The sequence below is a fragment of the Pseudophryne corroboree genome, chromosome 11 (genome assembly GCF_028390025.1).
Source record: "Pseudophryne corroboree isolate aPseCor3 chromosome 11, aPseCor3.hap2, whole genome shotgun sequence".
Lineage (NCBI taxonomy): Eukaryota > Metazoa > Chordata > Amphibia > Anura > Myobatrachidae > Pseudophryne > Pseudophryne corroboree.
The window spans coordinates 217,550,529-217,568,300 of NC_086454.1; the positions used below are offsets into that span (position 1 = coordinate 217,550,529).

General features: G+C 50.1%; 1 protein-coding gene across 1 annotated transcript in view; it reads right to left on the bottom strand.

Moving 5' to 3' along the window:
• Positions 1-17,353, bottom strand: part of EDC4 (enhancer of mRNA decapping 4) — a 1,121,437-nt gene extending 1,104,084 nt beyond the window's left edge. Inside the window, exon 1 of the mRNA XM_063945256.1 lies at positions 17,154-17,353. Within this exon, the coding sequence (XP_063801326.1) occupies positions 17,154-17,229 (76 nt within the window). The 5' untranslated portion in view covers positions 17,230-17,353. The remainder of the gene's footprint in view (positions 1-17,153) is intronic.
• Between the last annotated feature and the right edge of the window lie 419 nt (positions 17,354-17,772).

Sequence of the window (17,772 nt, forward strand, 5' to 3'; positions counted from 1 at the left end):
GTGTAAATACAGACTTCAGGATAGCCTCCTGCTTTTTATCAACAGGTACCTTCAAAGTGGCCGTTCCTAAAACGGCAGTGCCACCTTTTTTGACAACCGTGTAAGCGCCTTATCCACCCTAGGGGATATCTCCCAGCGTAACTTATCCTCCTGGCGGGAAAGGGTACGCCATCAGTAACTCTTTAGAAATTACCAGTTTCTAAACGGGGGAACCCACGCTTTTCACACACTTCATTTATTCATCTGATGGGGGAACAAAACACTGCCTGTTTTTTCTCCCCAACCTAAAAACCCATTTTTAGAGGTGCTTGGGTTAATGTCAGAAATGTGTAACACATTTTTTATTGCCGGGATCAAGTCACGGATGTTCCTAGTGGATTGTGTATATGTCTCAACCTTGGCGACCCTGGAGTCAGACTCCGTGTCGACATCTGTGTCTGCCATCTGAGAGAGCGGGCGTTTTTGAGCCCCTGATGGCCTTTGAGACGCCTGGGCAGGCGCGGGCTGAGAAGCCGGCTGTCCCACAGCTGTTACGTCATCCACCCTTTTATGTAAGGAGTTGACACTGTCGGTTAATACCTTTCACCTATCCATCCACTCTGGTGTCGGCCCCACAGGGGGCTACATCACATATATCGACCTCTGCTCCGTCACCATATAAGCCTCCTCATTCAACATGTCGACACAGCCGTACCGACACACCGCAGAAACACAGGGAATGCTCTAAACGAGGACAGGACCCACAAAAGCCCTTTGGTGGGACAGAGTGAGAGTATGCCAGCACACACCAGAGCGCTATATATATACAGGGACTAACTGAGTTATGTCCCTAATAGCTGCTTTTCATATAATATATATATACAGGTTGAGTATCCCATATCCAAATATTCCGAAATACGGAATATTCCGAAATACGGACTTTTTTGAGTGAGAGTAAGATAGTGAAACCTTTGTTTTATGATGGCTTAATGTACACAAACTTTGTTTAATACACAAAGTTATTAAAAATATTGTATTAAATGACCTTCAGGCTTTGTGTATAAGGTGTATATGAAACATAAATGAATTGTGTGAATGTAGACACACTCTGTTTAATGCACAAAGTTACAAAAAATATTGGCTAAATTTACCTTCAGGCTGTGTGTATAAGATGTATATAAAACATAAATGCATTCTGTGCTTAGATTTAGGTCCCATCACCATGATATCTCATTATGGTATGCAATTATTCCAAAATACGGAAAAATAAGAATTTACTTACCGATAATTCTATTTCTCGGAGTCCGTAGTGGATGCTGGGGTTCCTGAAAGGACCATGGGGAATAGCGGCTCCGCAGGAGACAGGGCACAAAAAGTAAAGCTTTAGGATCAGGTGGTGTGCACTGGCTCCTCCCCCTATGACCCTCCTCCAAGCCTCAGTTAGGATACTGTGCCCGGACGAGCGTACACAATAAGGAAGGATTTTGAATCCCGGGTAAGACTCATACCAGCCACACCAATCACACTGTACAACCTGTGATCTGAACCCAGTTAACAGTATGATAACAGCGGAGCCTCTGAAAAGATGGCTCACAACAATAATAACCCGATTTTTGTAACTATGTACAAGTATTGCAGATAATCCGCACTTGGGATGGGCGCCCAGCATCCACTACGGACTCCGAGAAATAGAATTATCGGTAAGTAAATTCTTATTTTCTCTATCGTCCTAGTGGATGCTGGGGTTCCTGAAAGGACCATGGGGATAATACCAAAGCTCCCAAACGGGCGGGAGAGTGCGGATGACTCTGCAGCACCGAATGAGAGAACTCCAGGTCCTCCTTAGCCAGGGTATCAAATTTGTAGGATTTTACCAACGTGTTTGCCCCTGACTAAATAGCCGCTCGGCAAAGTTGTAAAGCCGAGACCCCTCGGGCAGCCGCCCAAGATAAGCCCACCTTCCTTGTGGAATGGGCATTTACATATTTTGGCTGTGGCAGGCCTGCCACAGAATGTGCAAGCTGAATTGTATTACACATCCAACTAGCAATAGTCTGCTTAGAAGCAAGAGCACCCAGTTTGTTGGGTGCATACAGGATAACAGCAAGTCAGTTTTCCTGACTCCAGCCGTCCTGGAACCTATATTTACAGGGCCCTGACAACATCTAGCAACCTGGAGTCCTCCAAGTCCCTAGTAGGCGCAAGGCACCAAAATAAGCTGGTTCAGGTGAAACACTGACACCACCTTAGGGAGAGAACTGGGGACGAGTCCGCAGCTCTGCCCTGTCCAAATGGACAACCAGATATGGGCTTTTTTGAGAAAAAAACCACCAATTTGACACTCGCCTGGTCCAGGCCAGGGCCAAGAGCATGGTCACTTTTCATGTGAGATGCTTCAAATCCACAGATTTGACTGGTTTTAAACCAATGTGATTTGAGGAATCCCAGAACTACGTTGAGATCCCACAGTGCCACTGGAGGCACAAAAGGGGGTTGTATATGCAATACTCCCTTGACAAACTTCTGGACTTCAGGAACTGAAGCCACTTCTTTCTGGAAGAAAATCGACAGGGCCGAAATTTGAACCTTAATGGACCCCAATTTGAGGCCCATAGACACTCCTGTTTGCAGGAAATGCAGGAATCGACCGAGTTGAAATTTCTTCGTGGGGCCTTTCTGGCCTCACACCACGCAACATATTTTTGCCACATGTGGTGATAATGTTGTGCGGTCACCTCCTTTCTGGCTTTGACCAGGGTAGGAATGACCTCTTCCGGAATGCCTTTTTCCCTTAGGATCCGGCGTTCCACCGCCATGCCGTCAAACGCAGCTGCGGTAAGTCTTGGAACAGACATGGTACTTGCTGAAACAAGTCCCTTCTTAGCGGCAGAGGCCATAAGTCCTCTGTGAGCATCTCTTGAAGTTCCGGGTACCAAGTCCTTCTTGGCCAATCCGGAGCCATGAGTATAGTTCTTACTCCTCTACGTCTTATAAGTCTCAGTACCTTAGGTATGAGAAGCAGAGGATGGAACACATACACCGACTGGTACATCCATGGTGTTACCAGAACGTCCACAGCTATTGCCTGAGGGTCTCTTAACCTGGCGCAATACCTGTCCCGTTTTTTGTTCAGACGGGACGCCATCATGTCCACCTTTGGTATTTCCCAACGGTTTACAATCATGTGGAAAACTTCCCGATGAAGTTTCCACTCTGCAGGGTGGAGGTCGTGCCTGCTGAGGAAGTCTGCTTCCCATTTTCCATTCCCGGAATGAAACACTGCTGACAGTGCTATCACATGATTTTCCGCCCAGCGAAAAGTCCTTGCAGTTTTTGCCATTGCCCTCCTGCTTCTTGTGCCGCCCTGTCTATTTACGTGGGCGACTGCCGTGATGTTTTTCCCACTGGATCAATACCGGCTGACCTTGAAGCAGAGGTCTTGCTAAGCTTAGAGTATTATAAATTTACCCTTAGCTCCAGTATATTTATGTGGAGAAAAGTCTCCAGACTTGATCACACTCCCTGGAAATTTTTTCCTTGTGTCTGCTCCCCAGCCTCTCGGGCTGGCCTCCGTGGTCACCAGCATCCAATCCTGAATGCCGAATCTGCGGCCCTCTAGAAGATGAGCACTCTGTAACCACCACAGGAGAGACACCCTTGTCCTTGGATATAGGGTTATCCGCTGATGCATCTGAAGATGCGATCCGGACCATTTGTCCAGCAGATCCCACTGAAAAATTCTTGCGTGAAATCTGCCGAATGGAATTGCTTCGTAGGAAGTCACCATCTTTACCAGGACCCTTGTGCAATGATGCACTGATTTTAGGAGGTTCCTGACTAGCTCGGATAACTCCCTGGCTTTCTCTTCCGGGAGAAACACCTTTTTCTGGACTGTGTCCAGAATCATCCCTAGGCACAGCAGACTTGTCGTCGGGATCAGCTGCGATTTTGGAATATTTAGAATCCACCCGTGCTGTTGTAGCAGTATCCGAGATAGTGCTACTCCGACCTCCAACTGTTCCCTGGACTTTGCCCTTTTCAGGAGATCGTCCAAGTAAGGGATAATTAAGACGCCTTTTCTTCGAAGAAGAATCATCATTTCGGCCATTACCTTGGTAAAGACCCGGGGTGCCGTGGACAATCCAAACGGCAGCGTCTGAAACTGATAGTGACAGTTCTGTACCACGAACCTGAGGTACCCTTAGTGAGAAGGGCAAATTTTGGACATGGAGGTAAGCATCCCTGATGTCTCGGGACACTATATAGTCCCCTTCTTCCTGGTTCGTTATCACTGCTCTGAGTGACTCCATCTTGATTTGAACCTTTGTAAGTGTTCAAATTTTTTTAGATTTATAATAGGTCTCACCTAGCCTTCTGGCTTCAGTACCACAATATAATGTGGAATAATACCCCTTTTCTTGTTGTAGGAGGGGTAATTTGATTATCACCTGCTGGGAATACAGCTTGTGAATTGTTTCCCATACTGCCTCCTTGTCGGAGGGAGACCTTGGTAAACCAGACTTCAGGAGCCTGCGAAGGGGAAACGTCTCGACATTCCAATCTGTACCCCTGGGATACTACATGTAGGATCCAGGGGTCCTGTACGGTCCCAGCGTCATGCTGAGAGCTTGGCAGAAGCGGTGGAACGCTTCTGTTCCTGGGAATGGGCTGCCTGCTGCAGTCTTCTTCCCTTTCCTCTATCCCTGGGCAGATATGACTCTTATAGGGACGAAAGGACTGAGGCTGAAAAGACGGTGTCTTTTTCTGCAGAGATGTGACTTAGGGTAAAAACGGTGGATTTTCCAGCAGTTGCCGTGGCCACCAGGTCCGATGGACCGACCCCAAATAACTCCTCTTCCTTTATACGGCAATACACCTTTGTGCCGTTTGGAATCTGCATCACCTGACCACTGTCGTGTCCATAAACATCTTCTGGCAGATATGGACATCGCACTTACTCTTGATGCCAGAGTGCAAATATCCCTCTGTGCATCTCGCATATATAGAAAATGCATCCTTTAAATGCTCTATAGTCAATAAAATACTGTCCCTGTCAAGGGTATCAATATTTTTAGTCAGGGAATCCGACCAAGCCACCCCAGTTCTGCACATCCAGGCTGAGGCGATCGCTGGTCGCAGTATAACACCAGTATGTGTGTATATACTTTTTATGATATTTTCCAGCCTCCTGTCAGCTGGCTCCTTGAGGACGGCCCTATCTATAGACGGTACCGCCACTTGTTTTGATAAGCGTGTGAGCGCCTTATCCACCCTAAGGGGTGTTTCCCAACGCGCCCTAACTTCTGGCGGGAAAGGGTATACCGCCCATAATTTTCTATCGGGGGGAACCCACGCATCATCACACACTTCATTTAATTTATCTGATTCAGGAAAAACTACGGTAGTTTTTTCACATCCCACATAATACCCTCTTTTGTGGTACTTGTAGTAACAGAAATATGTAACACCTCCTTCATTGCCCTTAACGTGTGGCCCTAATAAGGAATACGTTTGTTTATTCACCGTCGACACTGGATTCAGTGTCTGTGTCTGTGTCGACCGACTAAAGTAAACGGGCGTTTTAAAACCCCTGACGGTGTTTCTGAGACGTCTGGACCGGTACTAATTGTTTGTCTGCCGTCTCATGTCGTCAACCGACCTTGCAGCGTGTTGACATTATCACGTAATTCCCTAAATAAGCCATCCATTCCGGTGTCGACTCCCTAGAGAGTGACATCACCATTACAGGCAATTGCTCCGCCTCCTCACCAACATCGTCCTCATACATGTCGACACACACGTACCGACACACAGCACACACACAGGGAATGCTCTGATAGAGGACAGGACCCCACTAGCCCTTTGGAGAGACAGAGGGAGAGTTTGCCAGCACACACCAAAAACGCTATAATTATATAGGGACAACCTTATATAAGTGTTTTCCCTTATAGCATCTTTTATATATTTCTAACGCCAAATTAGTGCCCCCCCTCTCTGTTTTAACCCTGTTTCTGTAGTGCAGTGCAGGGGAGAGCCTGGGAGCCTTCCCTCCAGCCTTTCTGTGAGGGAAAATGGCGCTGTGTGCTGAGGAGATAGGCCCCGCCCCTTTTTCGGCGGGCTCGTCTCCCGCTCTTTAATGGATTCTGGCAGGGGTTAAATATCTCCATATAGCCCCCGGAGGCTATATGTGAGGTATTTTTAGCCAAAAAAGGTTTTCATTTGCCTCCCAGGGCGCCCCCCTCCCAGCGCCCTGCACCCTCAGTGACTGCCGTGTGAAGTGTGCTGAGAGGAAATGGCGCACAGCTGCAGTGCTGTGCGCTACCTTAAGAAGACTGAGGAGTCTTCTGCCGCCGATTCTGGACCTCTTCTCGTTTCAGCATCTGCAAGGGGGCCGGCGGCGAGGCTCCGGTGACCATCCAGGCTGTACCTGTGATCGTCCCTCTGGAGCTAATGTCCAGTAGCCAAAGAAGCCAATCCATCCTGCACGCAGGTGAGTTCACTTCTTCTCCCCTAAGTCCCTTGTTGCAGTGATCCTGTTGCCAGCAGGACTCACTGTAAAATAAAAAACCTAAGCTAAACTTTTCTAAGCAGCTCTTTAGGAGAGCCACCTAGATTGCACCCTTCTCGGCCGGGCACAAAAATCTAACTGAGGCTTGGAGGAGGGTCATAGGGGGAGGAGCCAGTGCACACCACCTGATCCTAAAGCTTTACTTTTTGTGCCCTGTCTCCTGCGGAGCCGCTATTCCCCATGGTCCTTTCAGGAACCCCAGCATCCACTAGGACGATAGAGAAAATCCGATATCCAAAATACCTCTGGTCCCAAGCATTTTGGATAAGGGATACTCAACCTGTACTGCCAAATTTAATGCCCCCCCTCTCTTTTCCCTCTTACTGTACTGTAGATTGCAGGGAAGAGCCAGGGAGCTTCCTTCCAGCCGAGCTGTGAGGGAAAAATGGCGCCAGTGTGCTGAGGAGATAGGCTCCGCCCCTTTTTCGCGGCCTATTCTCCCGGTTTTTATGGAATTCTGGCAGGGGTATTTTCCTCATATATAGCCCCTGGGGCTATATATTGAGGTATTTTAGCCAGCCAAGGTGTTTTTATTGCTGCCTCAGGGCGCCCCCCCCAGCGCCCTGCACCCTCAGTGACCGGAGTGTGAAGTGTGTGAGAGGAGCAATGGCGCACAGCTGCAGTGCTGTGCGCTACCTTGGTGAAGACAGAGTCTTCATGCCGCCGATTTTCCGGACCATCTTCTTGCTTCTGGCTCTGTAAGGGGGACGGCGGCGCGGCTCCGGGACCGAACACCAAGGACTGGGCCTGCGGTCGATCCCTCTGGAGCTAATGGTGTCCAGTAGCCTAAGAAGCCCAATCCGGCTGCAAGCAGGCGAGTTCGCTTCTTCTCCCCTTAGTCCCTCGCTGCAGTGAGCCTGTTGCCAGCAGGTCTCACTGAAAATAAAAAACCTAAGTCTATTCTTTCTAAGATCTCAGGAGAGCCCCTAGTGTGCATCCAACCTCGGCCGGGCACGAATTCTAACTGAGGCTTGGAGGAGGGTCATAGTGGGAGGAGCCAGTGCACACCAGGTAGTCTAAGATCTTTCTAGAGTGCCCAGCCTCCTTCGGAGCCCGCTATTCCCCATGGTCCTTACGGAGTTCCCAGCATCCACTAGGACGTCAGAGAAACAATATAGTACGCACACACTGAGCGATTTTACAAACGAACCAACAATACACACGACTCATCTGAAATTTCCAAATTGTTTGGTTTCAGCCTAATTTAACATGTCGTTCTGGCTATGGCGTTAACAACAAGGTGCATATCGTCCAGTGTGTCCAGGGAAGTGCGGTGAGGTAAATGATTCAGGATGTACTGGCTAGCAGCAGAGCCAGATTTACACACAACATACGAGCCAAAGGGTTCATGTGGGCATTATACACAGGTGCATCATACTGCTGGAAATTTTGTGTATTTTGATCAGAGATGTGCGGAAAAGGTATGCACTTGACAGACTTTTTACTCCAGAGTTTTGACTATAAAAACAAATTATAATAAAACAAAGAAGATATTTCTAATATATTCTTTGTATTTATCATATACTTTATAAAGTTACTCTGGTTTACACGTTAGTATGACGGGAAAGGCTCTGCCTCATCTCGCTGCACGTCACTGGTGTGCACGCTACATACACCCTGAACAATATGCACCTTGTCATTAACAAAAATTGACCTGCATGTACAGGCAACAGAAGACATCGTCAACAACCCATGGGACAGCGCATTGTTGACGATATAGGGGTCTATTCATGAAGCAGTGAAAAGTGTGGAGAAGTGGGCCAGTGGAGAAGTTGCCCATGGCAACCAATTAGCACTGAAGTAGCATTTATTATTTGCATACTATACAATTGTACAGAACAGCTGATTGGTTGCCATGGGCAACTTCTCCACTGCTTCATAAATAGACCCCATAGTGCGTACACACTGGACGACTTGACAAAAATGTTGTTATCGCCAATATCCTTAAAGTCGTCCAGTGTGTACCTAGCTTAAGGTGTACCTAGCTTTAGGTTTGATACATTTCCCCATACCCTTGAAGTCCAGGAAGTGGAAGTGAAACTATTGTCTAACACAGTGATTTTCAACCGCTGTGCTGCAACACACTGGTGTGCCGCCCCCAGAGATCCCTGCTGCCCGGGCCTCAGCTGCTGCTGTCTTCACTATACAATGACCGTGGAAGGGCTGCCCGATAGTGATACTAGATTGTTAGCTCTTCAGAGCAGGGCCCTCTTTCCTCTTGTTATCTAAGCCCTCATCTCGACACATTTCACTCGCAGCTCTCCCCTACTCAATGACCCTCTTTACCCTGCTAGTAAAGGCTCATCTCCATCTATGGCCACCAGCCCCTATTAGTACTATGATCCCTCCCTCAATACTTACATCTTAGCTGTATTACGTCTTGAGAATGTGTGGTGCTCTATGTTACCTGTATTCTATTTATGTTATTTATTTACTGTAATGCTCTTTTGTCTCCCTGTCCTGTCCTTTGTACGGCGCTGCGAAACATGTGGCGCCTTATAAATAAAAATAAGATTTTACTCACCGGTAAATCTATTTCTCGTAGTCCGTAGTGGATGCTGGGAACTCCGTAAGGACCATGGGGAATAGACAGGCTCCGCAGGAGACTGGGCACTCTAAAAGAAAGATTAGGTACTATCTGGTGTGCACTGGCTCCTCCCTCAATGCCCCTCCTCCAGACCTCAGTTAGGATACTGTGCCCGGAAGAGCTGACACAATAAGGAAGGATTTTGAATCCCGGGTAAGACTCATACCAGCCACACCAATCACACCGTATAACTCGTGATACTATACCCAGTTAACAGTATGAAATATAACTGAGCCTCTCAACAGATGGCTCAACAATAACCCTTTAGTTAAGCAATAACTATATACAAGTATTGCAGATAATCCGCACTTGGGATGGGCGCCCAGCATCCACTACGGACTACGAGAAATAGATTTACCGGTGAGTAAAATCTTATTTTCTCTGACGTCCTAGTGGATGCTGGGAACTCCGTAAGGACCATGGGGATTATACCAAAGCTCCCAAACGGGCGGGAGAGTGCGGATGACTCTGCAGCACCGAATGAGAGAACTCAAGGTCCTCCTCAGCCAGGGTATCAAATTTGTAGAATTTAGCAAACGTGTTTGCCCCTGACCAAGTTGCAGCTCGGCAAAGTTGTAAAGCCGAGACCCCTCGGGCAGCCGCCCAAGATGAGCCCACTTTCCTTGTGGAATGGGCTTTTACTGATTTAGGATGCGGCAATCCAGCCGCAGAATGCGCCAGCTGAATTGTGCTATAAATCCAGCGAGCAATAGTCTGCTCAGAAGCAGGAGCACCTAGTTTGTTGGGTGCCTACAGGATAAAAAGCGAGTCAGTTTTCCTGACTCCAGCCGTCCTGGAAACATAAATTTTCAAGGCCCTGACTACGTCCAGTAACTTGGAATCTTCCAAGCCCCTAGTAGCCGCAGGCACTACAATAGGTTGGTTCAAGTGAAAAGCTGATACCACCTTAGGGAGAAACTGGGGACGAGTCCTCAATTCTGCCCCATCCATATGGAAAATCAGATAAGGGCTTTTACATGACAAAGCCGCCAATTCTGACACACGCCTGGCCGAAGCCAAGGCCAATAACATGACCACTTTTTTCCATGTGAGATATTTCAGATCCACAGTTTTAAGTGGCTCAAACCAATGTGATTTCAGGAAACTCAACACCACGTTGAGATCCCAAGGTGCCAAAGGAGGCACAAAAGGGGCTGAATATGTAGCACTCCCTTTACAAATGTCTGAACTTCAGGCAGTGAAGCCAGTTCTTTCTGGAAGAAAATCGACAGAGCCGAAATCTGGACCTTAATGGAACCCAATTTTTAGGCCCATAGTCACTCCCGACTGTAGGAAGTGCAGAAAACGACCCAGCTGAAATTCCTCTGTAGGGGCCTTCCTGGCCTCACACCACGCAACATATTTTCGCCAAATACGGTGATAATGGTTTGCGGTTACTTCTTTCCTGGCTTTTATCAGCGTAGGAATGACTTCCTCCGGAATGCCATATTCCTTTAGGATCCGGAATTCAACCGCCATGCCGTCAAACGCAGCCGCGGGAAGTCTTGGAACAGACAGGGCCCCTGCTGTAACAGATCCTGTCTGAGCGGTAGAGGCCATGGGTCCTCTGATATCATTTCTTGAAGTTCTGGGTACCAAGCTCTTCTTGGCCAATCCGGAACCACGAGTATCGTTCTTACTCCTCGCCTTCTTATTATTCTCAGTACCTTTGGTATGAGAGGCAGAGGAGGGAACACATAAACCGACTGGTACACCCACGGTGTCACTAAAGCGTCCACAGCTATCGCCTGAGGGTCCCTTGACCTGGCGCAATATCTCTTTAGCTTTTTGTTGAGGCGGGACGCCATCATGTCCACCAGTGGCCTTTCCCAACGGTTTACCAACAGTTTGAAGACTTCTGGATGAAGTCCCCACTCTCCCGGGTGGAGGTCGTGTCTGCTGAGGAAGTCTGCTTCCCAGTTGTCCACTCCCGGAATGAACACTGCTGACAGTGCTAAGACGTGATTTTCCGCCCATCGGAGAATCCTTGTGGCTTCTGCCACGCCATCCTGCTTCTTGTGCCGCCCTGTCGGTTTACATGGGCGACTGCTGTGATGTTGTCTGATTGGATCAGTACCGGCTGGTTTTGAAGCAGAGGCCTTGCCTGACTTAGGGCATTGTAAATGGCCCTCAGTTCCAGAATATTTATGTGTAGGGACGACTCCTGACTTGACCAAAGTCCTTGGAAATTTTTTATTTTTTATTTTTTTTTTCCCCCTGTGTGACTGCCCCCCAGCCTCGAAGGCTGGCATCCATGATCACCAGGACCCAGTCCTGTATGCCAAATCTGCGGCCCTCTAGAAGATGAGCACTCTGCAGCCACCACAGCAGAGACACCCTGGTCCTTGGAGACAGGGTTATCAGCCGATGCATCTGAAGATGCGATCCCGTCCAAGAGGTCCCACTGAAAAGTTCTTGCATGGAACCTGCCGAATGGAACTGCTTCGTAGGAAGCTAACATTTTTTCCAGGACCCGCTTGCAGTGATGCACCGACACCTGTTTTGGTTTCAGGAGGCCTCTGACTAGAGACGACAGCTCCTTGGCTTTCTCCTGCGGGAGAAACACTTTTTTCTGTTCTGTGTCCAGAACCATCCCCAGGAACAGTAGATGCGTCGTAGGAACCAGCTGCGACTTTGGAATATTCAGAATCCAGCCGTGCTGTTGTAGCACTTCCCGAGATAGTGCTACTCTGACAAACAACTGCTCCCTGGACCTCGCCTTTATAATGGAGATTGTCCAAGTACTGGATAATTCTTTCGGCCATTACCTTGGTAAATACCCTCGGTGCCGGGGACAGACCAACGGCAACGTCTGGAATTGGTAATGACAATTCTGTACCACAATTTTGAGGTACTCTTGGTGAGGAGGGTAAATAGGGACATGCAGGTAAGCATCCTTGATGTCCAGTGATACCCTGAAATTCTCCAGGCTTGCAATAATCGCCCTGAGCGATTCCATTTTGAACTTGAACCTTCGTATATAAGTGTTCAAGGATTTCACTTTTAGAATGGGTCTCACCGAACCGTCTGGTTTCGGTACCACAACATTTTTGGAATAGTAACCCCGGCCTTGTTGAAGGAGGGGTACCTTGATTTCACCTGCTGGAAGTACAGCTTGTGAATTGCCGCCAGTACTAACTCCCTATATCCGAGGGCAGCAGGCAAGGCTGATGTGAGGTAACGGCGAGGGGGAGTCGCCTCGAACTCCAGCTTGTATCCCTGTGATACTACTTGCAGAACCCAGTGATTCACCTGTGGGCAAGCCCACTGGTCCCTGAAGTTCCCGAGACGCGCCCCCACCGCACCTGTCTGTGGAGCCCCAGCGTCATGCTGTGGACTCAGAGGAAGCGGGGGAGGATTTTTAAACCTGGGAACTGGCTGTCTGTGCAGCTTTTTCCTTCTTCCCTTGTGCAGAAAGGAAGCGCCTTTGGCCCCCTTGCTTTTCTGAAGCCGAAAGGACTGTACCCGATAATACAGTGCTTTCTTAGGGTGTGAGGAAACCTGAGGTAGAAATTTTTCTTCCCAGCTGTTGCTGTGGATACAAGGTCCCAGAGACCATCCCCAAACAATTCCTCACCCTTATAAGGCATAATCTCCATGTGCCTTTTATAGTCAACATCACCTGTCCACTGCCGGGTCTCTAATACCCTCCTGGCAGAATGGACCTTGCATTAATTCTGGACGCCAGCCGACAAATATCCCTCTGTGCATCCCTCATATATAAGACTACGTCTTTAATATGCTCTATGTTAGCACCATATTCTCCCTGTCTAGGGTATTAATATTATCTGACAGGGTATCAGACCCTGCTGCAGCAGCACTATTCATGCTGAGGCAATTGCAGCTCTCAGTATAATACCTGAGTGTGTATATACAGACTTCAGGATAGCCTCCTGCTTTTTATCAGCAGGCTCCTTCAAAGTGGCCGTATCCTAAGACGGCAGTGCCACCTTTTATGACAAACGTGTGAGCGCCTTATCCACCCTAGGGGATATCTCCCAACGTGATCTATCCTCTGGCGGGAAAGGGTACGCCAGCAGTAATTTTTTTGAAATTACCAGTTTCTTATCGGGGGAACCCATGCTTCTTCACACACTTCATTCACTCATCTGATGGGGGAACAAAACACCGGCTGCTTTTTCTCCCCAAACATAAAACCCCTTTTATGTGGTACTTGGGTTAATGTCAGAAATGTGTAACACAATTTTTATTGCCGAGATCATGCAACGGATGTTCCTAGTGGATTGTGTATATGTCTCAACCTCGTCGACACTGGAGTCAGACTCCGTGTCGACATCTGTGTCTGCCATCTGAGGTAACGGGCGTTTTTTGAGCCCCTGATGGCCTTTGAGACGCCTGGGCAGGCGCGGGCTGAGAAGCCGGCTGTCCCACAGCTGTTACGTCATCCAGCCTTTTATGTAAGGAGTTGACACTGTCGGTTAATACCTTCCACCTATCCATCCACTCTGGTGTCGGCCCCACAGGGGGCGACATCCCATTTATCGGCATCTGCTCCGCCTCCACATAAGCCTCCTCATCCAACATGTCGACACAGCCGTACCGACACACCGCACACACACAGGGAATGCTCTGACTGAGGACAGGACCCCACACAGCCCTTTGGGGAGACAGAGAGAGAGTATGCCAGCACACACCAGAGCGCTATATAATGTAGGGATAAACACTATCACTGAGTGAATTTTCCCCAATAGCTGCTTGTATAAACAATATTGCGCCTAAATTTAGTACCCCCCCTCTCTTTTTAACCCTTTGAGCCTGAAAACTACAGGGGAGAGCCTGGGGAGCTGTCTTCCAGCTACACTGTGAAGAGAAAATGGCGCCAGTGTGCTGAGGGAGATAGCTCCGCCCCTTTTTCGCAGACTTTTCTCCCGCTTTTTTATGGATTCTGGCAGGGGTAATTATCACATATATAGCCTCTGGGGCTATATATTGTGATTATTTTGCCAGCCAAGGTGTTTTTATTGCTGCTCAGGGCGCCCCCCCCCCAGCGCCCTGCACCCTCAGTGACCGGAGTGTGAAGTGTGTATGAGGAGCAATGGCGCACAGCTGCAGTGCTGTGCGCTACCTTGGTGAAGACTGAAGTCTTCTGCCGCCGATTTTCCGGACCATCTTCATGCTTCTGGCTCTGTAAGGGGGACGGCGGCGCGGCTCCGGGAACGAACACCAAGGACGGGTCCTGCGGTCGATCCCTCTGGAGATAAAGGTGTCCAGTAGCCTAAGAAGCCCAAGCTAGCTGCAAGCAGGTAGGTTCGCTTCTTCTCCCCTTAGTCCCTCGTTGCAGTGAGCCTGTTGCCAGCAGGTCTCACTGTAAAATAAAAAACCTAACATATACTTTCTTTCTAGGAGCTCAGGAGAGCCCCTAGTGTGCATCCAGCTCGGCCGGGCACAGAAATCTAACTGAGGTCTAGAGGAGGGGCATAGAGGGAGGAGCCAGTGCACACCAGATAGTACCTAATCTTTCTTTTAGAGTGCCCAGTCTCCTGCGGAGCCCGTCTATTCCCCATGGTCCTTACGGAGTTCCCAGCATCCACTAGGACGTCAGAGAAATGTAATGATAATAATACTGTAAATGTATAGTAGCACAGGCAGCTCTTCCGCGGTCAGTGTATAGTGAAGACGGAAGCTCTCCTACAGACCCGCCTGTGACCACTACAACGTGGCGTGACTCATAGGTCACGTACACCACATCGCCATACCGCCCGTGCTGTTCTGCTCCTCACTGCTCCTGCAGCTGAGGAAAAAAAAAATAAATAAAAGAGAACCGGTTTGAGTCAGTGCTTTTATTACTGTGGGGGGACAGTGTGCGCGCGGCGGCGGCGTTACTGTGGGGGGACAGTGTGCGCGCGGCGGCGGCGTTACTGTGGGGGGACAGTGTGCGCGGCGGCGTTACTGTGGGGGGAGAGTGTGCGCGCGGCGGCGGCGGCATTACTGTGGGGGGAGAGTGTGCGCGCGGCGGCGGCATTACTGTGGGGGGACAGTGTGCGCGCGGCGGCGGCATTACTGTGGGGGGACAGTGTGCGCGCGGCGGCGGCATTACTGTGGGGGGGACAGTGTGCGCGCGGCGGCATTACTGTGGGGGGCCAGTGTGCGCGCGGCGGCATTACTGTGGGGGGCCAGTGTGCGCGCGGCGGCATTACTGTGGGGGGCCAGTGTGCGCGCGGCGGCATTACTGTGGGGGGCCAGTGTGCGCGCGGCGGCATTACTGTGGGGGGCCAGTGTGCGCGCGGCGGCATTACTGTGGGGGGCCAGTGTGCGCGCGGCGGCATTACTGTGGGGGGACAGTGTGCGCGCGGCGGCATTACTGTGGGGGGACAGTGTGCGCGCGGCGGCATTACTGTGGGGGGACAGTGTGCGCGCGGCGGCATTACTGTGGGGGGACAGTGTGCGCGCGGCGGCATTACTGTGGGGGGACAGTGTGCGCGCGGCGGCATTACTGTGGGGGGACAGTGTGCGCGCGGCGGCATTACTGTGGGGGGACAGTGTGCGCGCGGCGGCATTACTGTGGGGGGACAGTGTGCGCGCGGCGGCATTACTGTGGGGGGACAGTGTGCGCGCGGCGGCATTACTGTGGGGGGACAGTGTGCGCGCGGCGGCATTACTGTGGGGGGACAGTGTGCGCGCGGCGGCATTACTGTGGGGGGACAGTGTGCGCGCGGCGGCATTACTGTGGGGGGACAGTGTGCGCGCGGCGGCATTACTGTGGGGGGACAGTGTGCGCGCGGCGGCATTACTGTGGGGGGACAGTGTGCGCGCGGCGGCATTACTGTGGGGGGACAGTGTGCGCGCGGCGGCATTACTGTGGGGGGACAGTGTGCGCGCGGCGGCATTACTGTGGGGGGACAGTGTGCGCGCGGCGGCATTACTGTGGGGGGACAGTGTGCGCGCGGCGGCATTACTGTGGGGGGACAGTGTGCGCGCGGCGGCATTACTGTGGGGGGACAGTGTGCGCGCGGCGGCATTACTGTGGGGGGACAGTGTGCGCGCGGCGGCATTACTGTGGGGGGACAGTGTGCGCGCGGCGGCATTACTGTGGGGGGACAGTGTGCGCGCGGCGGCATTACTGTGGGGGGACAGTGTGCGCGCGGCGGCATTACTGTGGGGGGACAGTGTGCGCGCGGCGGCATTACTGTGGGGGGACAGTGTGCGCGCGGCGGCATTACTGTGGGGGGACAGTGTGCGCGCGGCGGCATTACTGTGGGGGGACAGTGTGCGCGCGGCGGCATTACTGTGGGGGGACAGTGTGCGCGCGGCGGCATTACTGTGGGGGGACAGTGTGCGCGCGGCGGCATTACTGTGGGGGGACAGTGTGCGCGCGGCGGCATTACTGTGGGGGGACAGTGTGCGCGCGGCGGCATTACTGTGGGGGGACAGTGTGTACAGTGGCATTACTATGGGGGCAATATGTGCAATTGCAAATGGGGACAGTGTGTGGTGGCATTACTATGGGTTGGGGGAGCAATGTGTGCAATTACTATGGGAGACAGTGTGATGGCATTACTATATGTGGAATTACTGTGGCAGACAGTGTGTACAATTACTGTGGGGGCCAGTGCATTATTTTAATTACTGTTGGGGACAGTATGTGTGCATTTTTCCTCTTGGGGACCAATATGTTTGTTTTATTTCCCCATGTGTGTGTTGATGTTGTTTTCCGTAGGGTACTGATGGTGTGCCTTGGCAATATTCAAATCTTGTTTGGTGTGCCGCAATCCAAAAAAGGTTAAAAATCACTGGTCTAACAATTCCAAATAAACAAACATCCACCACACGGTCTAAACTCAGCTTCTCTTTCTTACCACTTTACCTACGATTCAATGTAGCCTTTACTGCAGACGTGTTACCATTTTCCTTTACTAACATCATATTGTACATAGTTATTGCTTCCTCCACCATCCTCCCGACTGCAAAGCCTAAGTTCTACACACACGCCATCATCACTCACTACTTTATACTTTCCAAATTCTCCCTGGTGCCCATATAAAAACAGACGTGTCTTACCCTCGGGACGGTCGAGCTTCAGAATGTCCCTTAGATGCTGTGTGGCGTCAAGATCAATGTTGGAAGCAGCCGCCATCCCGCACACTACACCAACGCGATCAACACAGGGACGTAAACTATCTAACAGCACTAACTGACCCTGCTTCCGCTTTGTGTAGCCTGTTCCCACTTTACTTCTTCCCCTTGGAGGGAAACAAAGATCAGCCCTAAAGTTCCCTCGATTACTTAGATAATAGGCACAGTAGCACACACAACGTTATGTGACTTCATGACAATTTCTTAGAAGTTGTGTTTGTGCGTATTAAGATTTGGCAGCCTACTCATTTTCTCAGTATCTCGTTGTTTTCTTGCGTATATTTATAGAATTTTTATGTTTTCTGCGGGTGTGTAGGGTGTCTGACATCAAATCATGTTATGCTCATATGACCATACTTAGCTAGACTTACCATACTGGGGCCATACGTACTAAGGGGTCTATTTACCAAAAAGTGAAAAAGACAAGAAATTTGTTTGGGCTCTTACAATCAAGGTCCTGCAATGTTCAATTAATAACCAATCTGAGACTGCAGCTCCATTATGAAGTCACTGTAACCTCAAAAATAAAGCAAAAACTATGAAG